The 21,324-nt window shown below is 46.4% G+C and overlaps 2 protein-coding genes across 5 annotated transcripts in view; one reads left to right on the top strand and one right to left on the bottom strand.

The window, feature by feature from the left end:
- Positions 1-10,687: 10,687 nt before the first annotated feature.
- On the bottom strand, positions 10,688-15,144 carry Hsp110 (heat shock protein 70Cb). The gene is made up of 5 exons (XM_050183340.3): positions 14,852-15,144; positions 13,393-14,607; positions 12,303-12,555; positions 12,081-12,179; positions 10,688-12,008 (listed from the first exon to the last, which is right to left on the bottom strand). Exons 1-5 carry the CDS (start codon positions 14,956-14,958, stop codon positions 11,271-11,273), a joined length of 2,412 nt encoding a protein of 803 aa, XP_050039297.1. The 5' UTR covers positions 14,959-15,144; the 3' UTR covers positions 10,688-11,270.
- A 637-nt stretch (positions 15,145-15,781) lies between these two features.
- ClC-c (chloride channel protein 3) overlaps positions 15,782-21,324 on the top strand; it is a 79,710-nt gene continuing 74,167 nt past the window's right edge. For 2 of the 4 annotated variants that reach the window (XM_050183337.3, XM_050183335.3), the window contains exons 1-2: positions 15,782-15,891; positions 17,524-17,822. In XM_050183337.3, the coding sequence (XP_050039294.2) occupies positions 17,540-17,822 (283 nt within the window). In that variant the 5' untranslated portion in view covers positions 15,782-15,891; positions 17,524-17,539. Of the gene's footprint in view, positions 15,892-17,523; positions 17,823-19,735; positions 19,878-21,324 lie in introns of those variants that run through there. The other 2 variants (XM_055073974.2, XM_055073973.2) reach the window with 1 other exon arrangement.

Here is a 21,324-nt window from a genome sequence, read left to right as displayed (position 1 = left end):
ATCTTACGCGTAATTGTCATTGCTACCGTTTTGCTGTGGTTTATTTGCATATGCCACGAAGTACACCAATTTGTAATCCGGGCTAAAGATTTGTTACGAGAAACCTGGTTATCAGAACTGTAGATTTCGTTATATAGGATGCAATCGTCTGCAAATAAGCGAATTTTTAGCGGAATGTCTTGAGCAATGTCGTTTATGAAGATAAAAAAGTATAACGGCCCAAGGACAGAACCTTGGGGGATACCTGAATGAACGTAGGCAGAATCTGAACTGACATCATCGACGGACACTGATTGCTGCCTAATATATCCGGGTTATAACTAATATATCTGGGTTATGAGTGACCACAATAGTTTCAAGGTCCACCGTTGTATTGATAATGCTGTGGGCATTTATGTTCGCACAACAAAGTGTTCTTTCCGTGCAGCTTCCTTGTCATTTTGGCTGTACACTCGCTTTTGTGTGTTTGTGAAGAGGGACAATCTTCATTTCGGCAGTGTTGCATTCAAATTATTCATTGTCAATTTTAACTTTATCGTGAACCAAGCTCAGTTTTTTGCCATTACATCTCGCATCAGCAGTGTTATCCCAAAGGTGTTTCCTAAGCTGTCCGGTTGCAGCTGAAAAATCTTCAGAAATCAATACACTGCTTCCTTTCAGCTTAAAGCAGTTTTTGAGCACCATAATTTTTTCGCGATGGTCGAACAATTTCAGTATCAGAGGCCGTGGTCTGTCCGATTTCCTCGTTCTCAATCTGTGAATTCTTTCGACAGATAGTACTTGCAAGCCCAGTTTGTTCTGGAATAGATCGTCAACCACGCTTTCTGTGACAGATTAATGCATTTCCCGAGTGTTTTCAGGAATACCAAATATGATTGGATTATTCCTTCTACCTCGGTCCTCGATGTCAACTAACTTTCTTTCCAAATTTTGGATTGTTCTTTCCATATAGGTCATTTTCTCGCGAACTTCTTCCACTACAGCCAGAGATGTCTCAACGTCCTTAAGCTTTCCCTCTATTGCGTCAAATCTTTGCTGAATACTTTTTGGACCATCAAGTAGCTGTTGTAAAAGCTGTTCAGTGCTTGGACCAGGATTAGACTCTGTGTCCACAGAGCATAAGTAAGGACAGTGCAATGTTTCGTATACACAACAGAAAGCAGCAAACACAGTTGGGGCACGTCAGCTGGACCAAAAATCGGTTGCTAGATTTGGTAGTTGAATATGTATTACTAACCTGCGTGAAAAATGCAAGGGGGTTTGTCATGATTTTGACAGATGGCCAGCCGACATGCCCACTCTGTTTTAATGTTTAATAATAATGACAATAATAATGTTTAATTTCATCTGCTTCACTACGCTAGGCTTTTTGTAAGATCCAACATTCATTGCAGTTGGCCTTTAAAGGGCCTGTCGCCACCACCAGGTTTGGCCAGCCCAATACATTAGATCATGCGGCTCTAGTAGTCTGTGCAAAATATTGCACCAGGACTGCCATGAAAACTACAGAAATTCAAAATAAAAGCAGCCTACGCATGTGATACAGTCGCTTTCCTCACAACCTGTTCTTTTGAGCGATGATTTTGCAGATTTATCCTGCTACATCTCAAATTGGACTGTCACGTCAGTCGATGGACCCTCTGCCATTGTGCCCGCTTTCCCTTCTTTGGTTTTATTTCATGTCTGAACAGTGGTTGGAGTGACGCGTAACCTTTAAAAAAAAGGAACCTAAACTTCTTTTTGAGTTTTGTGGGTAAACATGTTCCATGGGAACAGCACGGAGTAGTGAACATATCATCCAAGTTTTGTAGTTATACACATGGAGCTAACAAAACGTCCAGCTCCCATTTTTACAGTTATATCTGTTATGGGCTCACTACCCAAGCCTTTTTGATGTCTGCCGGTGTCCGTTGCTGGATGTCCGGAACGCATTGTCAAAATTTGCGAGTTGAAGATACCTCTCAGCAACTCCACCAATGCTACAGCAAAGAATACTGAGCTTGGACTGTGTGCCTAGCCTCTTGAGTGCACATTAAATTAATGGCTGATGAAATGCTCGGCTGGTTGTCCATAAACCAGCATCAAGTTGAAATATCATATGTGATGCCAGTGACAAGAAGCAAAAGGTGGAATAGGAAAGAGGGGAATAAAAGAGTTGTCTCTCCTCTTCTCCGCCACTGGGGAGCACCACCTCCTGCACATACAAAGACAACTCGGACTAGAAGCGAACTGCAAGTTTTTAAGCATGAAATGCTTTTGACTCCCATTGTCGGCGACCTTCAAGTGAGCTTGAGCCAAAAGCCAGAACCGTTATCCGGGCGCTCAAGATGAGATCGTTGCAAGAACAAAACAAGACCATCCAGGCAACCAGTCAAAACTTAAGAAAAGGCAGTCTCTGGCCCTCAATCCTTTGTACAGGACCCGCTAGTTACTGCCCAGACAAGTTACAAAAAAATATTGCTTCCAAGTTTTTCCTAATGTTTGCTCACAATACCACTCAAGCTGTAACTTCTAGTAGGCTTAAGTTTTATTTGTCATTTCCAATAGCGATGTTCAAAAGGCAGATACAGGGCACCTTACACTTGATTGTCATCTTTTAGCACTGAGACGGGGTTACCTGTGCTCTTTTCAACGCCAGCAGTCCATGACTTTCGTGGCGCGGGTTTTGATCCGCCTTGAGAGATGGTGCCATGCTGCGTGACCAAGCCAACAGCATCTGGCATGCCGTGGGCACCTACCTAAGGCTGCACATTTGCAGCCGACCACTTCGATGTGACCAGATAAAAAGGTAGCGACAGACGCTGAGTGCGGTGCACTGTTGGGAGAAGAAAAACGGTTGAAGGCGCCGGAACCACAGGGAGCAAAAGACGCCATATGGACGCAGTTGTTTCCTGTCACTGTGACAGGAAAAAATTGCATCCATATGAACCAGTGCACAGTACGACGTGGTGTGGTGTGGTGTGCCGTTGAAAACGTGCACTACATCCATTTTAAAATTGTGTATAGCGTCGTCTCCAGTCAGTCTGCTTTGCCAGTAGCCATTTCATGCTTACATCTACTCTCGATTACGGGAGAGCCAGCAATTTGCTCCTCCTCACCATTTCTGAAACTGCCGGCTGGCTGCTAGCTGACGTGAAGTGGCAGCAATCCACAGACACCAATCATGAGGACAGCAACATTTTACAAACCAAGCCTTTCAATAACACTTTTAAAAATTAAAGAAAACCTAAATATACAATGTACAAGAAAGCTTTCTACAAGTTTCGTGGATTGTTCCCAAACAATAATTCGCACGTGTCTTGCTTGCATTTCCTTTTTTGAAAACATTGTGCTCGATACTTTTCTGTCAAGACTGCTATGGTACACTGCGCATGGCATTCTTGACCTCAAAGTACTGGATAGGAAAGGAAAGGTGCGATAGATGATAATTATTGTTTGGGGACAAGGTAAGTCTCAAAGGGTGCAAACTTTTCTTAGAGCACAGCTGTTCAGAAAGAATGCGCAGGCCACAGTTGCACACCAAACAAGCAGCCAAAGTCACCAGTAGCACAGCACAAATAGATAGTTTGATAGGGGATTAGGGGACAGATTTCTCCGATCTTACTCTCCAAAGGGCCTGCTCACCAACACTCCCTACCACCTTTCCATTGCGTGTGTTGCAGGGATTATGAAAAGAGTGGCCCAGCTGATCCCTTCACAGATAAGGTTAACAAAGCAAAGAGCTTCCATACTATGGTCATCAATTTCAAGATGAGAAAGCACCTGAGCAAGACAAAGGGGGTGTGGCATAGGTACAAAGGATAAGGAGAAAAAAAAGTGAGACTAGCATGTGGTTGCTGGCATGCATATATGTATATGTATATATATGGTCATGGAAGTGAAAGATTGCCATCCATGTGACAGTAACACAAAGCTACAAAGGAGGGTTCCTCAGAAAAAAAGCTTTGCAGAAGAAAAATTTGTTCTGGTCTGGAGAACAAATCTCGAACCAATGCCCTTCTGGGCAACTTGCTTTTACCAATTGAAGTGCAGAAAAACTGAATATGGCACTTCAGTTCTACAGAAACCTGTAAGGTGTAAAGCTTTCTTTCCGAGGAAACCGTACGGGTTTCCTTCGTAGCTTAGATCATGCTGCTATGAGGTGGATAACACTTATTTATCTTTTATAAAGCTTGCTCCATCTCGTGGATTTCTGCAAAAGTGATTTGTCAGATATTACATGGTCCCTTTGAGGGGCAGCCACCGCTGCATTCCTGAGCTGCCGGCAACTGTAAAAGGTCTACTTCCTTTCCTGCATTTGCCAGTGTACGTGACACTGGCGTAATTAATTCACGGACCTTCAGTTTTGAGGCTAGAGCAGATTAACCCTTCACTGCTCAATGTTGCATATTCACAGCATGGCAGAAGACTGCAACAACAGCAAGTGCTCGCAACATTCGGTGTTTTCTCTGCACGTTGTTGTATTCTTGCAACATACCTTTGAATAATGCACCACAATTTGCTGGAACCTGCACTATAGCTGCATGAGCTGAACCCAGACAAGCATGGCAGATGCCTTGCGAGAGCACCATCAGTAATTCAGGTAAATATTGAAAGGTGTAAGTTGATTTCTGTGGGCATAATAAAGCAAAAGGAAATATCAACTTTCCACACCTTTTTGATCTAGTAGACACTAAGAAGCCTTATTATATATATGAGAATATGTTTTCAGTGGTGTACTATGTTTCAAATATGCAACAATATGCACCAAGATGTCTTTCTGCCACAGAACGAATGAAACAGGTCCTAAGCACTTCTGTAGCTGTGGAATACCATTTGACAATAAAGAGAGCGACTTGTGCGGGAGTGGCAATGTCCTCGACTGTGTGTCTCCTTTTCTGTAAGTCGGGCTTGCAGAAGTGTTTGTGAAAGGTCTTTTGGGCTGAACGTGTGTAATATACAAGAGAAATACAGTGAACAACCATGATGAACCTATACAGAAGTTTCTCCCCCTGGAAGAGATGAAGACTGACCTGGCTAGACCACTGTGTAAGTCAGAAAAAACACAGCAATTTAAGAGAAAAGTTAAGCAAATAACTAGAGGAATTCATCCACATGAAGGGGCCATTCAGTATCCACCTCAGTATGTCGGAAGAGATCGGGAATTATGTCTCAACTTTCAAGATTTGTTTCAATGAGCATTAGCTGTACTTGTCCCGATTCATATCTGTCACTGGTTGTTTCGGGGTTAAATGTGGCAAAGGTGCAAGTTCCTTGTATGCAAGAAATTTGCATCATGTACCATTCGAAATGTACCTACCATTGCTCTACAAACAAGAACAGTCGCTACCTTTTGTGTCACACCTGCACGAGCATACATTTCTGCATGCACAACTGGGTGCATTGTAGACAAAAGCAGCAGCTATGCAAATTTTCTGCAATTCTATTATTGGTGCTTGTTGTGTGGAGCCTAGCTTTGTTCAACATACATCAATTGCTTTCTCTCGAACCACACTAATGAAAACGTATTTTCTTTGTGATCGTGTTTAAATAAAATCTTTAAAGAAACCACATTTTTTTTCATCTTTAGCTCTCCGAGACATGTTAGCTGCCCTGCTGTATTCCGATTCTGATGAAGGCAGAATGCAAAAACTCTCACACACTATGCTTTGGGTGTGCATTAAATTATTCCAGGTTGTCAAAATTATTCTGCAGCCCTTCACTATGGCATCTGTCATAGTCCCTGATTGCTTTGAGATGCTAAAAGAGCACCGACGTGACATTAAATAAAAGCCCAAACCACATAAACCTTATAAAAAATACTGGAAAGCATGAGAACGTTATACATAACTTACTATATTACTTGTTTGTATGAACCAGCTTCAGTATTGGTATCCAGGAGAGGGGGAGGTATTTGTTATAAACAGAAAAGCTAAGGGTATGTTCTAGCCTGCTACCAAGCATTGGGCTAGGGGAACGAGAGGGAGACAGCAAAGAAGATATGATCAAGAAAAAAAAAATTTACTGGAAACACTTATTACAGTTGTATATCCAGTTCAGAGAGGGAGAGAAATGAAAAGGGAAAGGTAGGGAGGTTAACCAAGAACGTGCCTGGTTCAGTATCTCTTAAAAAACCCACGATGGCCATCCTGGTCTGCCACGAGTATTTTGGCCACGGCACTAAATGAAGGCTCTCGAAAAGTGTTTGGTTGTTGATGTGTGCTGAAGATTGCTGCTCGGTGTCCGGGAGGTGGAAGCATCATAATGTGGTGATATGTTGGCTCACTTTGTTCCTGGGGACGCTAGCTGCCGTGTGACATGCGAGCACACCCACTGGCAACGTGTGCAGCAGCAACGCTTGTCTTTTCACGAGCAACATCATCACACCTGACCTTGTTGCTACACAACATCAGCAAATGTTGGTCAGTGTCAAGGAGTCCTGATAATGTTGATGTCAGATCCATCTTTAGCGTCAGATTAGAATATAAGTGTTTCCCAAACCTCAGTGCATACTAAGCGTGATCCTTTTACGCAGGATCTGATGTGTGTAGTTGGGTTGCTACAACTTTGATAATGTGTGTTACTACTCCATTAACATTGTCGGAAGCTCTTTGATCAAGGACAAATTATATAAGTAATACTGGAGTTGGACAGGGCAGCTTCAATTGCAATCAAATTGCTCAATCACGAATGGCTTGAACCACCAGGAATGCTGTCGCGCTGTAGTTGCCACGTGGAATTTAGTGAACCCGATCGATCGAGAATGCTGCCCCTGCACCTACACTTAAGCTGCAGCGGTGGGGTGTACTTCGAGTGTATTTTCAACATGGGCATAGGTGCAGTCGTTCTGGCTGCGTAACAACTATACCACGACTGACTGGGGTCCCAACTGCACCCCTGCCAAAACAGGTTGCACGGGTGCAATAAATTAAACAGGTACCCCATGCTACACATTTTGGTTATTTTAGCATCTTCGTCATGTGGCTTAAAAAGCATGCCTTGATTGTAGTCAACATCCACAATGACAGTACTGTCACAGTAACAAGTACACGTGTCAGTATGACTGGCAACTAAGCAGAAGCTTTACCTCGGAGCTATGGGAATGCAGAAATGAAGCATCTACCATATTGAATTTGATGGCTTGTCGCATTCAGCTCCAAACTTGCGGAGGGTTAGTGGGTCCCGCCAACCTCACCCCCCGTCCCCCTCCCGAAATTGTCACCGTGACAACGTACTGCCAAGCACAACTTCCATAAATGTCATCATTTTTGTACGTGCAGTCAGCGTCACCCTTGTGTAGAGCGTGGGAACGGCGGCTGCCGGGGCACTCGGGAGCCAGCCAGCGACGTCTAACGGTAGTTAGACGTCGCTGGCTGGCAGTAGCCCAGCAGCTACCGTTAGACGTCGTTGGCTGCCTCAGGAGTGCCCCGGAGGTGATCGTTCCATCACTGTACACAAGGGTGATGCCAACTGTACTTGTCCATATATGCATTTTACGTTTTCATGATGCGTTTTATTTACATGCAAAAATAAGTGAATAGTAATCTTTCAAGTTAGCTGCCATTGTACCCCCAAATGCCTCTCAAAATGAATTACTGGTTACGGCCCTGGTCGCATACAAAAGAAAAAGGCGAGGTAAAGTGAATTAAACAGTATATTCTGTTGGGAGTATGACTGTTGGGAGCATATTTTTGTTATTTAGGCCATTATTATATTTTTTTACATTGTAGGAAATTGCTAAGTTAAGATAATAATAAAGAAATAAAAGATTATGTAACTTTGTAAACTGCACCTACCGAGGCATCTTAACAGCATAAAATTGATATATACACTACCCACAAGTATGCTACTAATTTAGAAGCAGGACTTCTGCAAAGCCCACTTACTCTCACGATTGAAGAGCCCTCCAATAACGTGCTGCGCTTCCTAGACATTCAGCTCGAGTTCATGGAACGGCACACGTGTTGGGAGTATAAACCTAGAGCTAATAAGCCCCTGTTATCATATAGGTCAGCCCACTCGAAGCTCGTCAAGAGGAGCATTGCCAACTTATGCTTTGGAAATGCTCTAAAGAAGTCTTGCCACCACAAGATCTATACGAGCCTTATGGATCAATCGGGAAGGCTATCAGCAGCAGGGTTTCCGGAATCAGTGCAAGTTTCGGTCGTCGAGGGGCTGCTAAAAAGGTGCAGGTCGGATAGCACAATTCAGGACACGGCAAATCAAAGGACGGAGCGTAGAAGGAAGGTAGCGGTAGTGCCCTACCTGCATAGAACGGCACATAAACTTAAGAAAATGGCTAGCCGGGTGGACACAAAAGTGGTCTTTTCCGCACCAGAAAAGCTGGCAAAAATATGTCGATTGACAGACCCGTACCGTAAGCCAGCTGCCGGGTGCTCTACGAATCATCGGAAAGCGCCAGTGGGATGCGCAGAAAGTGTTGTATATGAGCTTCCGCTGTCCTGTGGGAAGAAATACATCGGACAGACAGGGAGATGTCTTAATGACCGATTACGGGAACATTGCCAATTTTTAATAGCGCATTGTGTTGTCGTCTCCCTTCCGTCCTTGTTTGCTGGCGCTAAATATGCTTTCAATTTACCAACACGCCCAACAAATGGCAATGCTGCAAAGCCCTCATAAACATAGCAGTTTCACCTTATGTACAAACTCGGTTATCACATTTATCCACTTTAGATAGCCTAACGGACGCAGTTTTGCAACTGCAAGGGGAGGTTTTGCATTTTGCACATGCAAACGGATTTGAGCTGAGAGTTTCATACAATTTCTAGAGGGAACTGTGGTGCTAGTGCCTACGGGAGCTGCAAGCATGAATTTGCCGAACCTTCGTCCTTCTGGCTTTGAAAAACATCAAAATTATCTGACGGCAGGACTCGAACACAGGACCTCTAGCACACAAGCCCAATATTCAAACCATTATGCCATGGACGCATGGGCAAGCAGAACCACAGCAAGTAGCAGCGATTACGCATGCTTACACAGGCTCATTGCCCTCTGCAAAAAAAAATAAAATAAAAAAAAATAAGAGATTATAGATTTCTTGGAAATTTAGGCCCAGATAAAGCATAATAAACTAAGCCATAAGAATGTCTGAAGCACCAAGCACGAAGATCAGACAAATCCATGTACTACCCATTATTCCCACGGTGGCAGAACGATCGCATAGCCTGCAAAGAGCCACGCCTAGCTTGCATTCTTTTCTACTTCTTTGGTGCTTTTTATACCTTTTTGCATTTTTTTAAGCTCAGTGGTTTGTGTCTCCCAACTTTGCATATGCAAAATCTAAAACTCCCTATTATGCACTTGCTGCAAAGTTAGATTCGTTACCTTGGTGCTTCAACTTTTTAGTACTGCTTTTCCTTTTAGGCAGTTATTATACAAATGATAAGGCTATAAGCAAAATTCTGCTTCAACAGTCAGTAGAATTCAGCAGGGATAGGCGGGCTAGTTGGTGGTCAATATTGGAATGCATCATGTAACCGCACAAAAACAAGGGTGCCTTGTTTTTGTGCGGTTACATGATGCATTCCAAGTAGAATTCAGCCTTGTTAGCCGCAACAAATTTCATTCAAATCAGTCCGGCAGTTGCCTAGTAAGGGCACTTAGTGTTTCATATGGGTTTGAATAGGGAAATCACAGGGCTGGAGCATCCTTTTAATAAAATCGTTCTTTGTTAATGTGATAAAATTAAGTTGCTCGAAAAACACTTGATCCACTCCAGTGCCTTCGAGAAAAATGATGAAAGTTCTCAGTAATAAAATTACAGCTCAGGAATTGCAAGGGAGCACTGACACTTCTGTCACAAGTTGGCATGATGTATTAGTGAAAGTGGCCGTTAACTCTCTTCTTAACATGGCAAATGACCATTCTTCATGGGTGTAAGAAAAAGTTTTCTCACCATTGGAAATGCTTTAGCATATAACGCAGCATAATAAATTGTATAACTCATTTTTATTATTGCAACAAAAAATGTAAAAGAAAATTTTGCAAGGTGGAAATTTTATGGCCAGATAAAAAAAGAAAAACTGGATTCTATTTTTTATACATATGTAAAAAAAAACAAAGGATATTTATCTACGAAATACACAGGTAGAAGACACCCAAAGGTTAAGTCTTTTCACTACATACGTCATACAGTGAAGCAATTCCTCTACTTTGCGAGGTGGATTGTGCATTTTAGACAGGAAGGTCATTGCAATTTCTGTTCAGCCCCAGCCAGCTGCTGGACGCACTGAAGTCAGCACTTCTTTGAAGCTAAAGCTGTTCCAAACATCATCAAAATACTCAATTCTGCAAGCTGGACATGTGGCACATATTATGACGCATGCCTTCGAGGAAAACAAGATTGCTCAGAGTCGAAACCTGAACTCCCCAGTTACGACAGCTACGATACCGTAAACCTGACAATGTTAAGTCATCCTCCAAATTGCTGCTGGTGCTCGAAACAAAAATTATTTGTTAATGTACTATACAAAATTTTTTTTTTCAAGTGGTGAAAGACAAATGTTTGGCCATGATACGCATGCCTGTCCACCACAAGTTGCATAAAAAAATATCGGACTTGCCACAGACACCACAGAGAAGCAGATAATTAAAGCCCTTTTTCTGGGCTATCTACTTGACAGCACTATGCATCAGAAGATATTTCAATGTGCTGAAATTGCATTTTATGCGAGACTGAATGCGGTTCCTGGGTGCAACAGAACAATTTATTAATGACAAATTTATACATGACCTTGCAATCTCAACACGTACTGTTCCCAACTAACCTTGTATACAGAGCAAAGCAGATCAGTGTGTGTGCTCCACAGATTAATCACCAGGAACTAGGGCTAGGGGAAACACCGGATTAAGTTAGCCAGCACAATGTGAAGCAATTTTCTGCGATACATTAACATTGATGCTGCAACAGAAATTTGTTAGTAAAATTTCCACAAGTAGCAGTGTTTAGCTACGTATCTGCTTATGATAGATGAAGAAATAAAAACTGCCCAATTTTTTTCCCCCGTACTACTGCCACAAACAGATGCACCTCACTAGCAGCCCAAAAAACTGCCAAGCTGTGATTTATTACATTTCACCACCAGTTTTTCAACCAGTCTTCGCAGCAAGGTTTGCAAGAATGTCACAAACCACATCCTCCCCCACTGCAGAGAGAAAAAAAAAAAAAGCGAAAGAACACTTGTTTCTTCGGTGAAGACAGAAGTGCATGTTATGTACAAGCAGGATTTCCTTTCATTTTTTTTTGTAGGCCCACTCTTGCAGGTGCCTTAGTCCACATCCATCTTCTCAGTTGCCTCTTCAGACTCTGTTGCTTCCTCGGACTGAGGTGGCGTGGTGCCTTCGGGGGCTTGTCGTGCGGGGCTCTCAGGCTTGGGTGGCTTTGGCGCTACCGTGAGGGCTGCGAGGAGGATCTCCATGGCCTTTGCCTCTTCCCGGAAGCGCGACACCAGCACCGGAGGGTCCTCGTACAATGGAGCCTTGGACAGTGCACCCATAGCACCATCAAACCAGGTCTGTCGTTCCTCCACAGCCTTTGCAAGTTTTTGGTACACCTCTTCCTGTGCCCGAGATGAAAAGTCAGAGAGGGCCTTGCGAGACTTCTGCAGTATGGCACCCATCTCTTCAGCTGCAAGACTTCGCTCCTCGTGCTCCCTGCAGCGGTTTCGGATCGGCTGGCCAATCTCGCGCAATGCATTCAGCTTTTCCACATACAGGTTCTTAGCCACCTCTTCACCTTCTTTGTAGAGCCAGCTTTCAGTGTCGTTAAGCATGCTGAGGAACTTCTCCTTGTCCTTGTCAAGGACGTAGGCCTTGAACTTGTCTGACAGGTGGTCCCGCATCTCGTAGACATATTCCTCGACGGCGTTCTTAGCATCCACACGGTCTTTCTCCAGCCGGTCTGTCTGCACCATCTTTGCCTCAGCCTCATGCAGGTGGTCCAGCTCTGTAGGAGACAGTTGTGGTACTTGCGATTCAATAGGCAGCTCGAGCGTCTTCGTCTTTTCCTGCACATGCAAAAGAGGCAGAGAGCAGTCGTTAGGGGCACAATATTTAGTGGCGGGGGCGGCAATGCCTACAGTTTTGGTCGGCTCTGGCCGTGCTTCCTTGTTGGCCTCGTTGGCCTGGTTGGTCTCGGTGCCCTTCTCGACTGGATCCCCTCCCTCGCTTGGGGGCACCTGGGGGAAGCGGGGTGGGGGGGGAAGATTGGGAGTTTTAAATTCAAAACCGCTAGCAAGGGCTTTCAGACATGAAGCAAAGCATAAGGGGGGAGCGAGAGGGGTGGGGGAGGGAAGACTCACCTCATCGCCACACGCCGCCCCCGCCAGGTCACCACCATTTGAACACTTCTCCGGGGCAGCACTTGCCTGTCGGCCATCATGCTTGACACGGTCAACTGCCGAGGCAGACACCACAGAGAAGATGCCATGCAGGTTGAGCCGCACTTTAACCTTGACCTTGGTGGCCTCATTGTCGGCTGCGGGGGCAACCTTGTTCACATTGAAGATGCCAAGCTGCAGGTCAGGGTAGGGCACAGCAGCATCAGCTGTGTACCTGGGTGCAATACACACATGATTACTCACAAGGACATGCAGACAATTGTGGAGTTTGTACACAGCAGTTACAGAAGCCTTATGTTCTCAGGGCATAGTTGAGACTGGCAAAATCACTACCTTTGCATGCTACACAACAAAGCTGACATGCTTTATATGCTAATCTTGACTATATTATTACAGTGCATGCACTAATTTTAACGCTGTGGACCTTTCGAGGGGGGGGGGGGGGGAGTTGCATGGATGTCATGGGATTATGGGAGTGATTGCCTATATCAATGTTAACCCATGACTGTCTTTGGCAAACATCCTCTCCATTCCCATTCCCATGGTTGCGCACCACCTCCAAGATGCACACACACAAAAGAAGCTCAATGTCTAGTCTCCCACAAGCTGCACCCAACTTTTCTGTGGCTAGCAAACCACTGCCCTTTTCTACCGTTAGTTTCATGGGTGGACTGCACACCAGTTGACAAAGGCATGAAGTTGTACACATGGTGCACACCCTTAAAATGGAGATGTATTTATGCTAATCATTTATATATCTCTATTTGAAATGCACATTTCACCATTCTCTCTCTATTGGCACATACAGGATTTGAGCTACAGATTTGCACAAGTGCTTAAACACACAACTCAACAGCATTAACAGATTGCTGCACAAGCGTGATAAGAACAAGATAAGCAACATAAAAGCTTGAACCTTGAACGTTACATTAGTTAACAGTACGAAGACGGGACGAGACAAGGCAGGGCGCAGAACAAAAGCGGTACTCCGTGCCTTGCCTTGTTCAGAAAGCCCATCAGGGCACCGACAGGTAATACAGCCGGCACAAACCTGGCTTCCAGAGAGAAGGGCTTGCTCCGGTAGAACGTGAGCATCTTGCTGAACGGAACCTGGTGCCACCGCGGGAACACTTCGGCGCGGCCTTCTTCGCCCTTGCCAGGTGCATAGCACAGCTCGATGGGGTACGGCTGCGCGTCCACCACCTGGAACTCGCGCACCTTGAAGATGGGTGACAGCATAGCGCACTGCAGGGCGCAGCCGCGCGCCACCGCCTCATCCTGATTGAGTGTTGTGGACGGCTCCCGGTTGAACACTTTGCGCACCAGTTGCTTGATGGCCGGCACGCGGGTGCCGCCTCCCACGAGCTCGACGGAATCGACGTCCGAGGCGCGCAAGCCGGCCTCCTGTAGTGCACGGGCCAGCGTGCGCTCGGTGCGCGCCAGGTGCTCCGCGGCCATCGCCTCGAACGCCTCGCGCTTCATCCTGCCGGCTACGTCGCGGTCGTTCATAAAGCACTCGATGTTAAGGGGCAGCTCGTGTGGGTTGGCGCTCATTTGCTTCTTAAGCTTCTCGCACTCGGTTATTAGCCGGATGAGCGCCCGCCGATTGCTGGACACGTCCAGGTTGTAGCGCTCCTTGAATTCCTGCACGAAGTAACGGACCAGCACCATGTCGAAGTCGCGGCCGCCGACGCTCTCGAACGCAGTGGCCATCATCTTAAGTCTGTCCCGATTGAAAGCCACGATGCCGACCTGCAACGCCGAGTGGCCCATGTCGACGAAGGCCACGACGCGCGGCTTCTCTTCTGGCAGGTCGTTCTTGTAGAAGCCATAGCTGAGCGCAATGGCAGTGGTCTCGTTCATAAGCTTTAGACAGTTGAGGCCCGCGATGCGCGTCGCGTCCAGCAATGCCCGGCGTTCGGAGTCGGTGAAGAAATGCGGCACGGACACTACGCAGTCGTTGACTTTGATCTTCAATGCTGTCTCGGCAATGTCTTTCAGCTTGGTGAAAAGCATGGCAGTGATTTGCGTGATCGAGAAGGCCTTGTCCTCGTTCAGGTAGCGAACACGAACGCCCACACGCCCGCCACCCAGGTCGACCAGCGAATAGGGCAGGAACGTCGCCTCGTGCTTGACTTGCGGGTCGCCCATCTTGCGGCCCTGCAGCCTCTTGAAGCCAAACACGGTATTCTTGAGATTCGTCACCTGTTTGTTCTTCGCCGACACGCCCAAGTCACGCGTCTTGTCGCCGAACGCAACATAGGACCTGCGGGGAAGGCAAAGCGAAGCACGGTTACGCACGCTCGAGCACTTTGTCGTTAAACGCCAGCCAACACTCGCCCCCAAGGCCGGCGTGGGCTGGCGGCGGGACTTGGGGATTTACAAAAGCGACATTAATGAATGGAAATGAGCCTTAAAAGTTTCGTTCAGACCAGACGAGCTCGTTACGCATGACATGCGGGTTCTTAAGCGGCCCTACGGAGTGATATGGAATTGAAAAGACAACTTACGGCGTGACTCGCTGGCTGTACTCATTGGCGATCGTCTCGATGCCACCGGCACGAGCAACCGCGATGAAGCAGTTCTCGTTGCCGAAGTCGAACCCGATCACTGACATCGTCACCCGAGAACGACGACACTGAAAGCGCACCGGATCTTTCAGGTGCTCGCGCTGAACAAGAATGAATCGACAGTGAGCTCGCAGCGGTACAACTAGGCCCTGCTTCGAGAACTTTCTCGATCTTCTCGACGCTCTTCCGCAGGCTTTTCTCGCCCCTTCGCAACCCCAACGCCGGTTAGAATGTTACGTCAGCGAAGGAAGAGACCTCTCGACCAATGAGAAAAAAGCTTCTGCCGTTGCGAGCAGCCGCCACGAGAGCAATTCCGCGTTGCAGTCACCAGTACAAATGATGATAGTGACTAAAACGAGCTTAGATTATTCAAAATTAGAAATTATTGTTACACTTGTTTGTATTTTGTTAATTAATAAACATCCTTACGCAGTTGTGGGTGCTCATATATTTTTTTATTAAATGCTATATATGAAAGAACAACTTTTAAAGTGTAAAATATTTTGCTGTATTGTTATTAGCTTCAGTACTATTAAAAAAGTAATTGTTATATAAATTACTTCTTTAATCATGCGTTAAACGTCTACAATGAACCACAAGCACGTCATTATAAAAGGCAGGTGGGGCGGCGCTGTCGTCAGCACCGTGGCAGTAGACTGAGTAAATTCAGTTTTTATTTAACTGTTCCAAAAATTTGCATGTTTTAAACAAAACTTCGTTTCTGTGGAAGTGCTGACACATTCTTTTAAGTGATTGCAGGATGTTAAAACAAATACAATATCATTGAGCATGACAACTGCATTTTATGCGATTGCAGCGCTAATTACAGTACGGCGGTACACTTGTTCTACAGACCGCACTATCGAGTTTGTAGGTCGAAAAGTGCTACTTGCAACTGTTATAGTGCCGCTCAGCTGCGTCTACAGAGGAAGCGACCACGGATGTAATTTTGGGAAGACAGGAGAAGGGCTGCTATAATGGTAAGAATTTATTTCGTAACACTTTGTCATTTCTTTCGCGTTTACTCTTTGCCCGTTGGCTTTTGTTATGTTCTTTTTATAGGCTTACCGTTTTAATTTTACAGTGTTTGACTCATGAGCCTGAGTTGTCATCGTCCATTGCTGCAATAACACAAACGTATTTATGCTTCTCTTGTACCGGTTGCGTCAGCACACTTAGCTGCTAAACTAACTAGTTTACCTTAGCTAGTGACCCATGAAACGCTGAAACCGCAAGCGATTCTGCTAAAACTGGGCACACCTTTCTGGGACCCGGCAGATGCTGGAAGGGCCCGCCGTATCGATGCCCGGAAAGTTGATCTCTGGTTGGAATTGCGTCTGGAACACGTTTGTGGTGCTTAAGGCTTCTCAGCCTGGTCGCTGAATCATGTATACAGCAGCATACGTAATTAGAATAGAGAAGACAGATAAAAAAGAAGAAAAAAATATACGTGTCGCCACTGAACATATAAAGGACACAGATTCTTTTCGCGTTGCATCATTGAGGCATCCTCCAAGGCGCACCGCCGATTCAAAAGAAGTGGCGTCGCCCCTAAAATCTGGTGCGCACGACCGGTGTTGATGAGGTTACATCGGGGCTTGACAACCAAGTCGAGTTCACAGGAGCCTGTTTGCCTGTATTATCACTGGCACTTGGGATCAAGCGCTCCGTGGCCCTTGAGACACGTTTATCGATCTCGTTGCCGCGTGTGAACTGTATTTTTTGACAGATGCTACCTTTTGTCTCCCAGATGGCTCAAAGACGTCGCGTTTTAACTTTTAAGTTCTCGCTCGTCCTGTCGGTTTGGTTGCCGGTCAGCGGTAATCATTGCGGCGGCGCGTAGGCACGTCAAAGGAAAATCCCGTGCGCGATGTCATGCGTCGTTGAAGACCTTCCTCCCGAGGCGCGCGACGTATCCGGCGGTAGCTCCAGCGACTGCCCCTGTCGTGCTACGCTGTGACGAGAGAAATAAAAACACAACGCGTTTCTCGCTCGCGCGCGTGCGCGCACATCAGAGCGGCAGCGCGTATAATGGGCTAAGCGGATCGCTTCGTCAGAAGTGACACGATGAATTTCGGGCTACGTGATACACCCAGGTTGACCCGACGCCGCCCCGCAGCTGCTGGCTGGCTGATGCCGCGCGCGCGCGCGCGTGCGTTTGTCTGGGAGGCTGCAGACCTCGCAGGCAGGCGACCGGGGCGCGTCGTTCGTTGCGTTTGTTGCGGAAAGATTCCTATGCAGCCAAGCGCAGAAGGCTGGACCCGGTGACGAAACGTCCGTTAGCAGCCGCTTACGCACTCGACAACGGCCGCCTACTCCATCTCTTCTCAGTAGTTGTTCCTGCGGCGAACGCGCAGAGTACCTGGCTCTGTTTACTATCTGCGACTGTGGCCCACAGTCGCTGTGCGCGAGCGCGCGGAACAGCAGCAGTGATCGTCGACTGCTCGGGTCCTACCGTAGGTGCGATGTAGCTTCGCCTGTGTGACAGTGTGGTGCCGCGGACAGATCTACCGGTGTTGCCGATCGCCCCCCCCCCCCCCCCCCCCCCCCCTCTTCCTCATTTGTGGAGTACGAACGAGCGGTTGACAACGATCTTTGTGGATTGTGGACAGGGTCTGGGCTCCGACAATGGAAACTGAGCGTCTGGTCGGCGGAGGACCAACGGGCGAAGCGGGGCATGACTACGGAGGACGGCCTCAGGAACTCGCGGGCTCCAACTACCAAGCCCTGGCCACGGGACACGCTCACCTGCTAGGGAAGCCACACGCACGGAGAGCGCACGCGTCCGCTCGGCACCGAACCTCCAGCAGCGGCAGCAGCACCAGTGACGAAGAGATGATCGACATCACCGCAAAGCCGTCTGAACAGTCCAGAGCATCTGGAGATGCCATGGCCACTTGTAGGGTTCAGGGTGAGTGTGCCGAACTCTCATGGTTTGTTCCTGGCTTCAATATGTTAGGCTGTGGTTTTACTTTGCGGAGTTGATACATTCATCCAAATGCACGATAACGCGTACTGTTGATTGTGTTGATTGTGATTGTGTTAATCTGCGGAGGCACTTAAGTTGTCCACCAACCAAGATGACATGTTTGTAACAAGAACAAAGGATTAAAAAGCACCTGGCAGTTCAGCAGGTATCGTGAAGCGATGCTTGCTGTTGAAAAGGGCTAGCATTTATTGTTTGTGCGGTTACCTGACTTGTACTGGTTGAACTGCTAAATATAATATGTATAATTAATGGTCGTTTCAGGTCTGGATACTGTGAGATAATGTTTAGCTATGACATTGTCATTCTGTCATCTATTTTTCCTTTTTTTTTTTTTCACATGTAGGACAGGTAACAGAAACACTTACTCTTGTGTATATATATGTTGTGTGTTGTCACATTCTCTCACTAGCCAGATCACCTAAATTTAATGTCGTGAAACTTAATTACAGATCCTTCGAAGCACGAAAGCTGTGGCTAACATTGACTCCTTAAACTCAATAGGCTCACCAGTCATTGTACGAATGGCTACATTGGATCAAACCTTGGATAAACTCCTGCCGCTCTGCAAACAAGCTCTCGTGCTGTGAGAAATACAGTTGCTACCACAGACAATTTTTTCTGTTGTTCTTGTGTGTTTTCTGAAAATGTTTTTATTCTTCCATTCACATTCCTAGTACTGCTTAGGTAATGGTTTCAGCTACTTTAATCATGCAAAGCTCAACTATTTGTGAGGTTAAAGTAATTGGATTTAGCGTCTAAAAGGGGAAAACAATTTCGAGTTTCCATGTGCACAAAAAGACATTGCACTTTTGCAGTGGTCTTGTTTGCAAAAAATATGTGACATCAACGATTTTGTAAACATTTTAACAAAACTATAATCCCTTTTGCTTAAAAGAAAGTGTGTTTTAAACTCAGTGATTCTAATTTAGTCACTTATGACTGACCTCTAGATGTATTGGCAGTGTGGAAATCTATAAAACTTGGTCGGCAAGACGGGACTTGAAATTCAGAGCCTAAATACATGTATGCTTCCTGAAGCAAGCGGATGCTATATTGCTCCGTCATGCGAGAGAATGGATCCCATCTGTGCTCTGTCCGGAGCGAAACTGTGACAACAGCTGTCGGCTGTTTACGTGTGCGTTGCAGCAAAGCCAGGTGGTAAACACATATTCCGAGCGCTTCTAGCGCACTGCGCGCGTCCGCTGTTTCGTTTTAATCCTATAGTCACGCTGAGTGCAGTGGTGGGCGGCCCGTGACTGCACTCCATACACGATGCATGACACGTATACTGCTGAGGCGCTTGCGACTCTCTGAACATGTGCTATAGCTTGCTCTCTGACCTATCTGGAGCCTGTTTATTCTTGCCGCTGCCCGGAGGTATCGTTACACGAAAAAAATGACGCGCCAGCGCGGCAGAGCAGCCGGAGCAGAAGCGTGACGGTCACATTGTTTGAAGAAACATATTAAACGTGGGGAAAAGAAGCGTTACCGTCGCCAGCCGTCCTGCTTCGACAGACAAGGCAGAACGGAGAAATTGCATGGATGAGCTTCGAGAAAGAGTAATCGAAATAGGACGACATCTTGATACGAGAACGCGTCACAGTCCACCGCGGCGACATCCGTACGTTGCCCGCCATATCGTGTTTATTATCTCCACACGGTGCGAGTCCTCTCCGTCGGACGCGTGTGGGCACGGCCCTTATCGCGCTTTTGCACACTTCGACGCTTGTATACGTTTATCTCGGCCTTTTTCGCGAAGAGGCAGTGAGAGGCGAGAGGAAATGCGTGGCGTTCTCTCTACGAAGGGCGTCGCCAAATTACGCACTTAGGCGGTGAAAGCTTTTCGGGAAGTTCCACCTGAGCGGTTCCTGTCAATGCCACGTGAGTCTTCGCGACAACAGTTAATCTGGCGGATGGGACCTGGAAAGCAGATATGTAACGTGCGGTTGGTCACGGGAACTTTGGCCACCTACAAAGGTATCGGATTAAACGGTTTTCCCCTCATACGCGAGTGCGCTTCGCTGCATTGCATATTGGTCCAACTAATCGCAAGGGTGAACTTCCCACCTGAGGAGTTTTTGACGAATCTTATTGCCGTCATCGTTGCCGCCTCAGCCACCTGTCGCCACAGTGGCGCACCGTCTGTGACTTTGTGCTGCCGAGCACGTCGTGACGAGATAAGTTTGCATCCTAGCACACTCGTTTAAATCTCATTACCCGCAACCGAAAGCAAGAGAACGGCGACGGCAGCAGTACTGTATAATTAATTCGGTTTTATCAGACTGGTATCCACCATCAACCACTGATCTTGCAAAGGAGGTCACCAGCTTTTGCGTACGTTCAAAAATGAATGAATGAATGAATGTATGAATGAATGAATGAATGAATGAACGAACGAATGAATGAATGATGTTAAGCCGTTATCTCAGCCCCGTGACATTAAACTGAAATAAGAGGGTTAGCGCGTATACTCGATGCTAGCGCCAAGTGGAGCCGTCTCGCGTCATTAAGGCTGGTGGCAAGACTTAGAAAAATGCGTGAAAGCAACGCAGATTTCAGGAGATTATCGCGGACGATGCATTTCGAGCCATCACGCAACGTGCGACCAGAAGTGTCGTCCACCAGCATCGAACGTCACGCGCGCGTGTCGTTTGATGAATCGTGCCAGCCGCGGATCCCATCGTTCGCCCATTTCTGACGCCTGAAAAAGAACGAGATAAACGGAAAGGAGGACATAGAGTGGGATGCACTAGGATGCACGCATGTATACAGTTTATTTTCTTCCTTTTATGTTTATGTTTTTGTTGCCTTTGCGCGATATTCATACGCGACGCGGTTTCGCGTTTCGAGGTCACAGCGTGATTGCTAACTCGCTGCAGAGGTTTATTTATAACCGTCCCCGGCGACCCAATTTTGGTACCGAGTCTAGGTTTAAGACGTACGTCTTGGGGTTCGTTGTATCCCCTTTTTCGACGCGTCGCCTTTGTGCGTCTTTCAAAAAGTGTAATCGGACGATTTTTTTTTTCATTCTAATTCCGTTGACGCGGAAGAGCAAAGGAGAAATATAACAGCAGTAGTGGCATTTTACGACGTATTCGAAATGCGTAATGGTTTCTTCAGGAGGGAGTTCCTCCTATGTAAGACGCAAAACGTGAAGGCGAGTCAGCTGCGATGAGCGAAGTACGAGAACTCGTAATATCAGTTCAAATAGAAGGTGAGCGAATACCGAGGACGTAAACACGTCAAACGAGAACATTTGTAAGCACTGTCAGTAAGTAGTAACATTTGCAAACGTTATCATTGTGGACACGTTCACTACAATGGACTATATAAAGGAGCTCGAAAGTAATTCGTACAGTCATCTAATGGGGGGAAAAAAAGCGCCCCACCGTTTTTTCATTTCCGATCAGAGCTAGTTTTGTCT

This window comes from Dermacentor andersoni, chromosome 4 (assembly GCF_023375885.2).
Source record: "Dermacentor andersoni chromosome 4, qqDerAnde1_hic_scaffold, whole genome shotgun sequence".
Lineage (NCBI taxonomy): Eukaryota > Metazoa > Arthropoda > Arachnida > Ixodida > Ixodidae > Dermacentor > Dermacentor andersoni.
This window is presented reverse-complemented; position numbering and strand designations above follow the sequence as displayed.

What these genes read in the sequence shown, in the direction of transcription:
- Hsp110 (XM_050183340.3), bottom strand. Translation starts at nt 14,958, where the DNA reads ATGTCAGTGATCGGGTTCGACTTCGGCAACGAGAACTGCTTCATCGCG. An exon ending in TACAGCCAGCGAGTCACGCC is followed by an intron (nt 14,608 to 14,851) that starts GTAAGTTGTCTT and finishes CCTTCCCCGCAG; the next exon opens with GTCCTATGTTGCGTTCGGCG. An exon ending in GGGCGGCGTGTGGCGATGAG is followed by an intron (nt 12,180 to 12,302) that starts GTGAGTCTTCCC and finishes CGCTTCCCCCAG; the next exon opens with GTGCCCCCAAGCGAGGGAGG.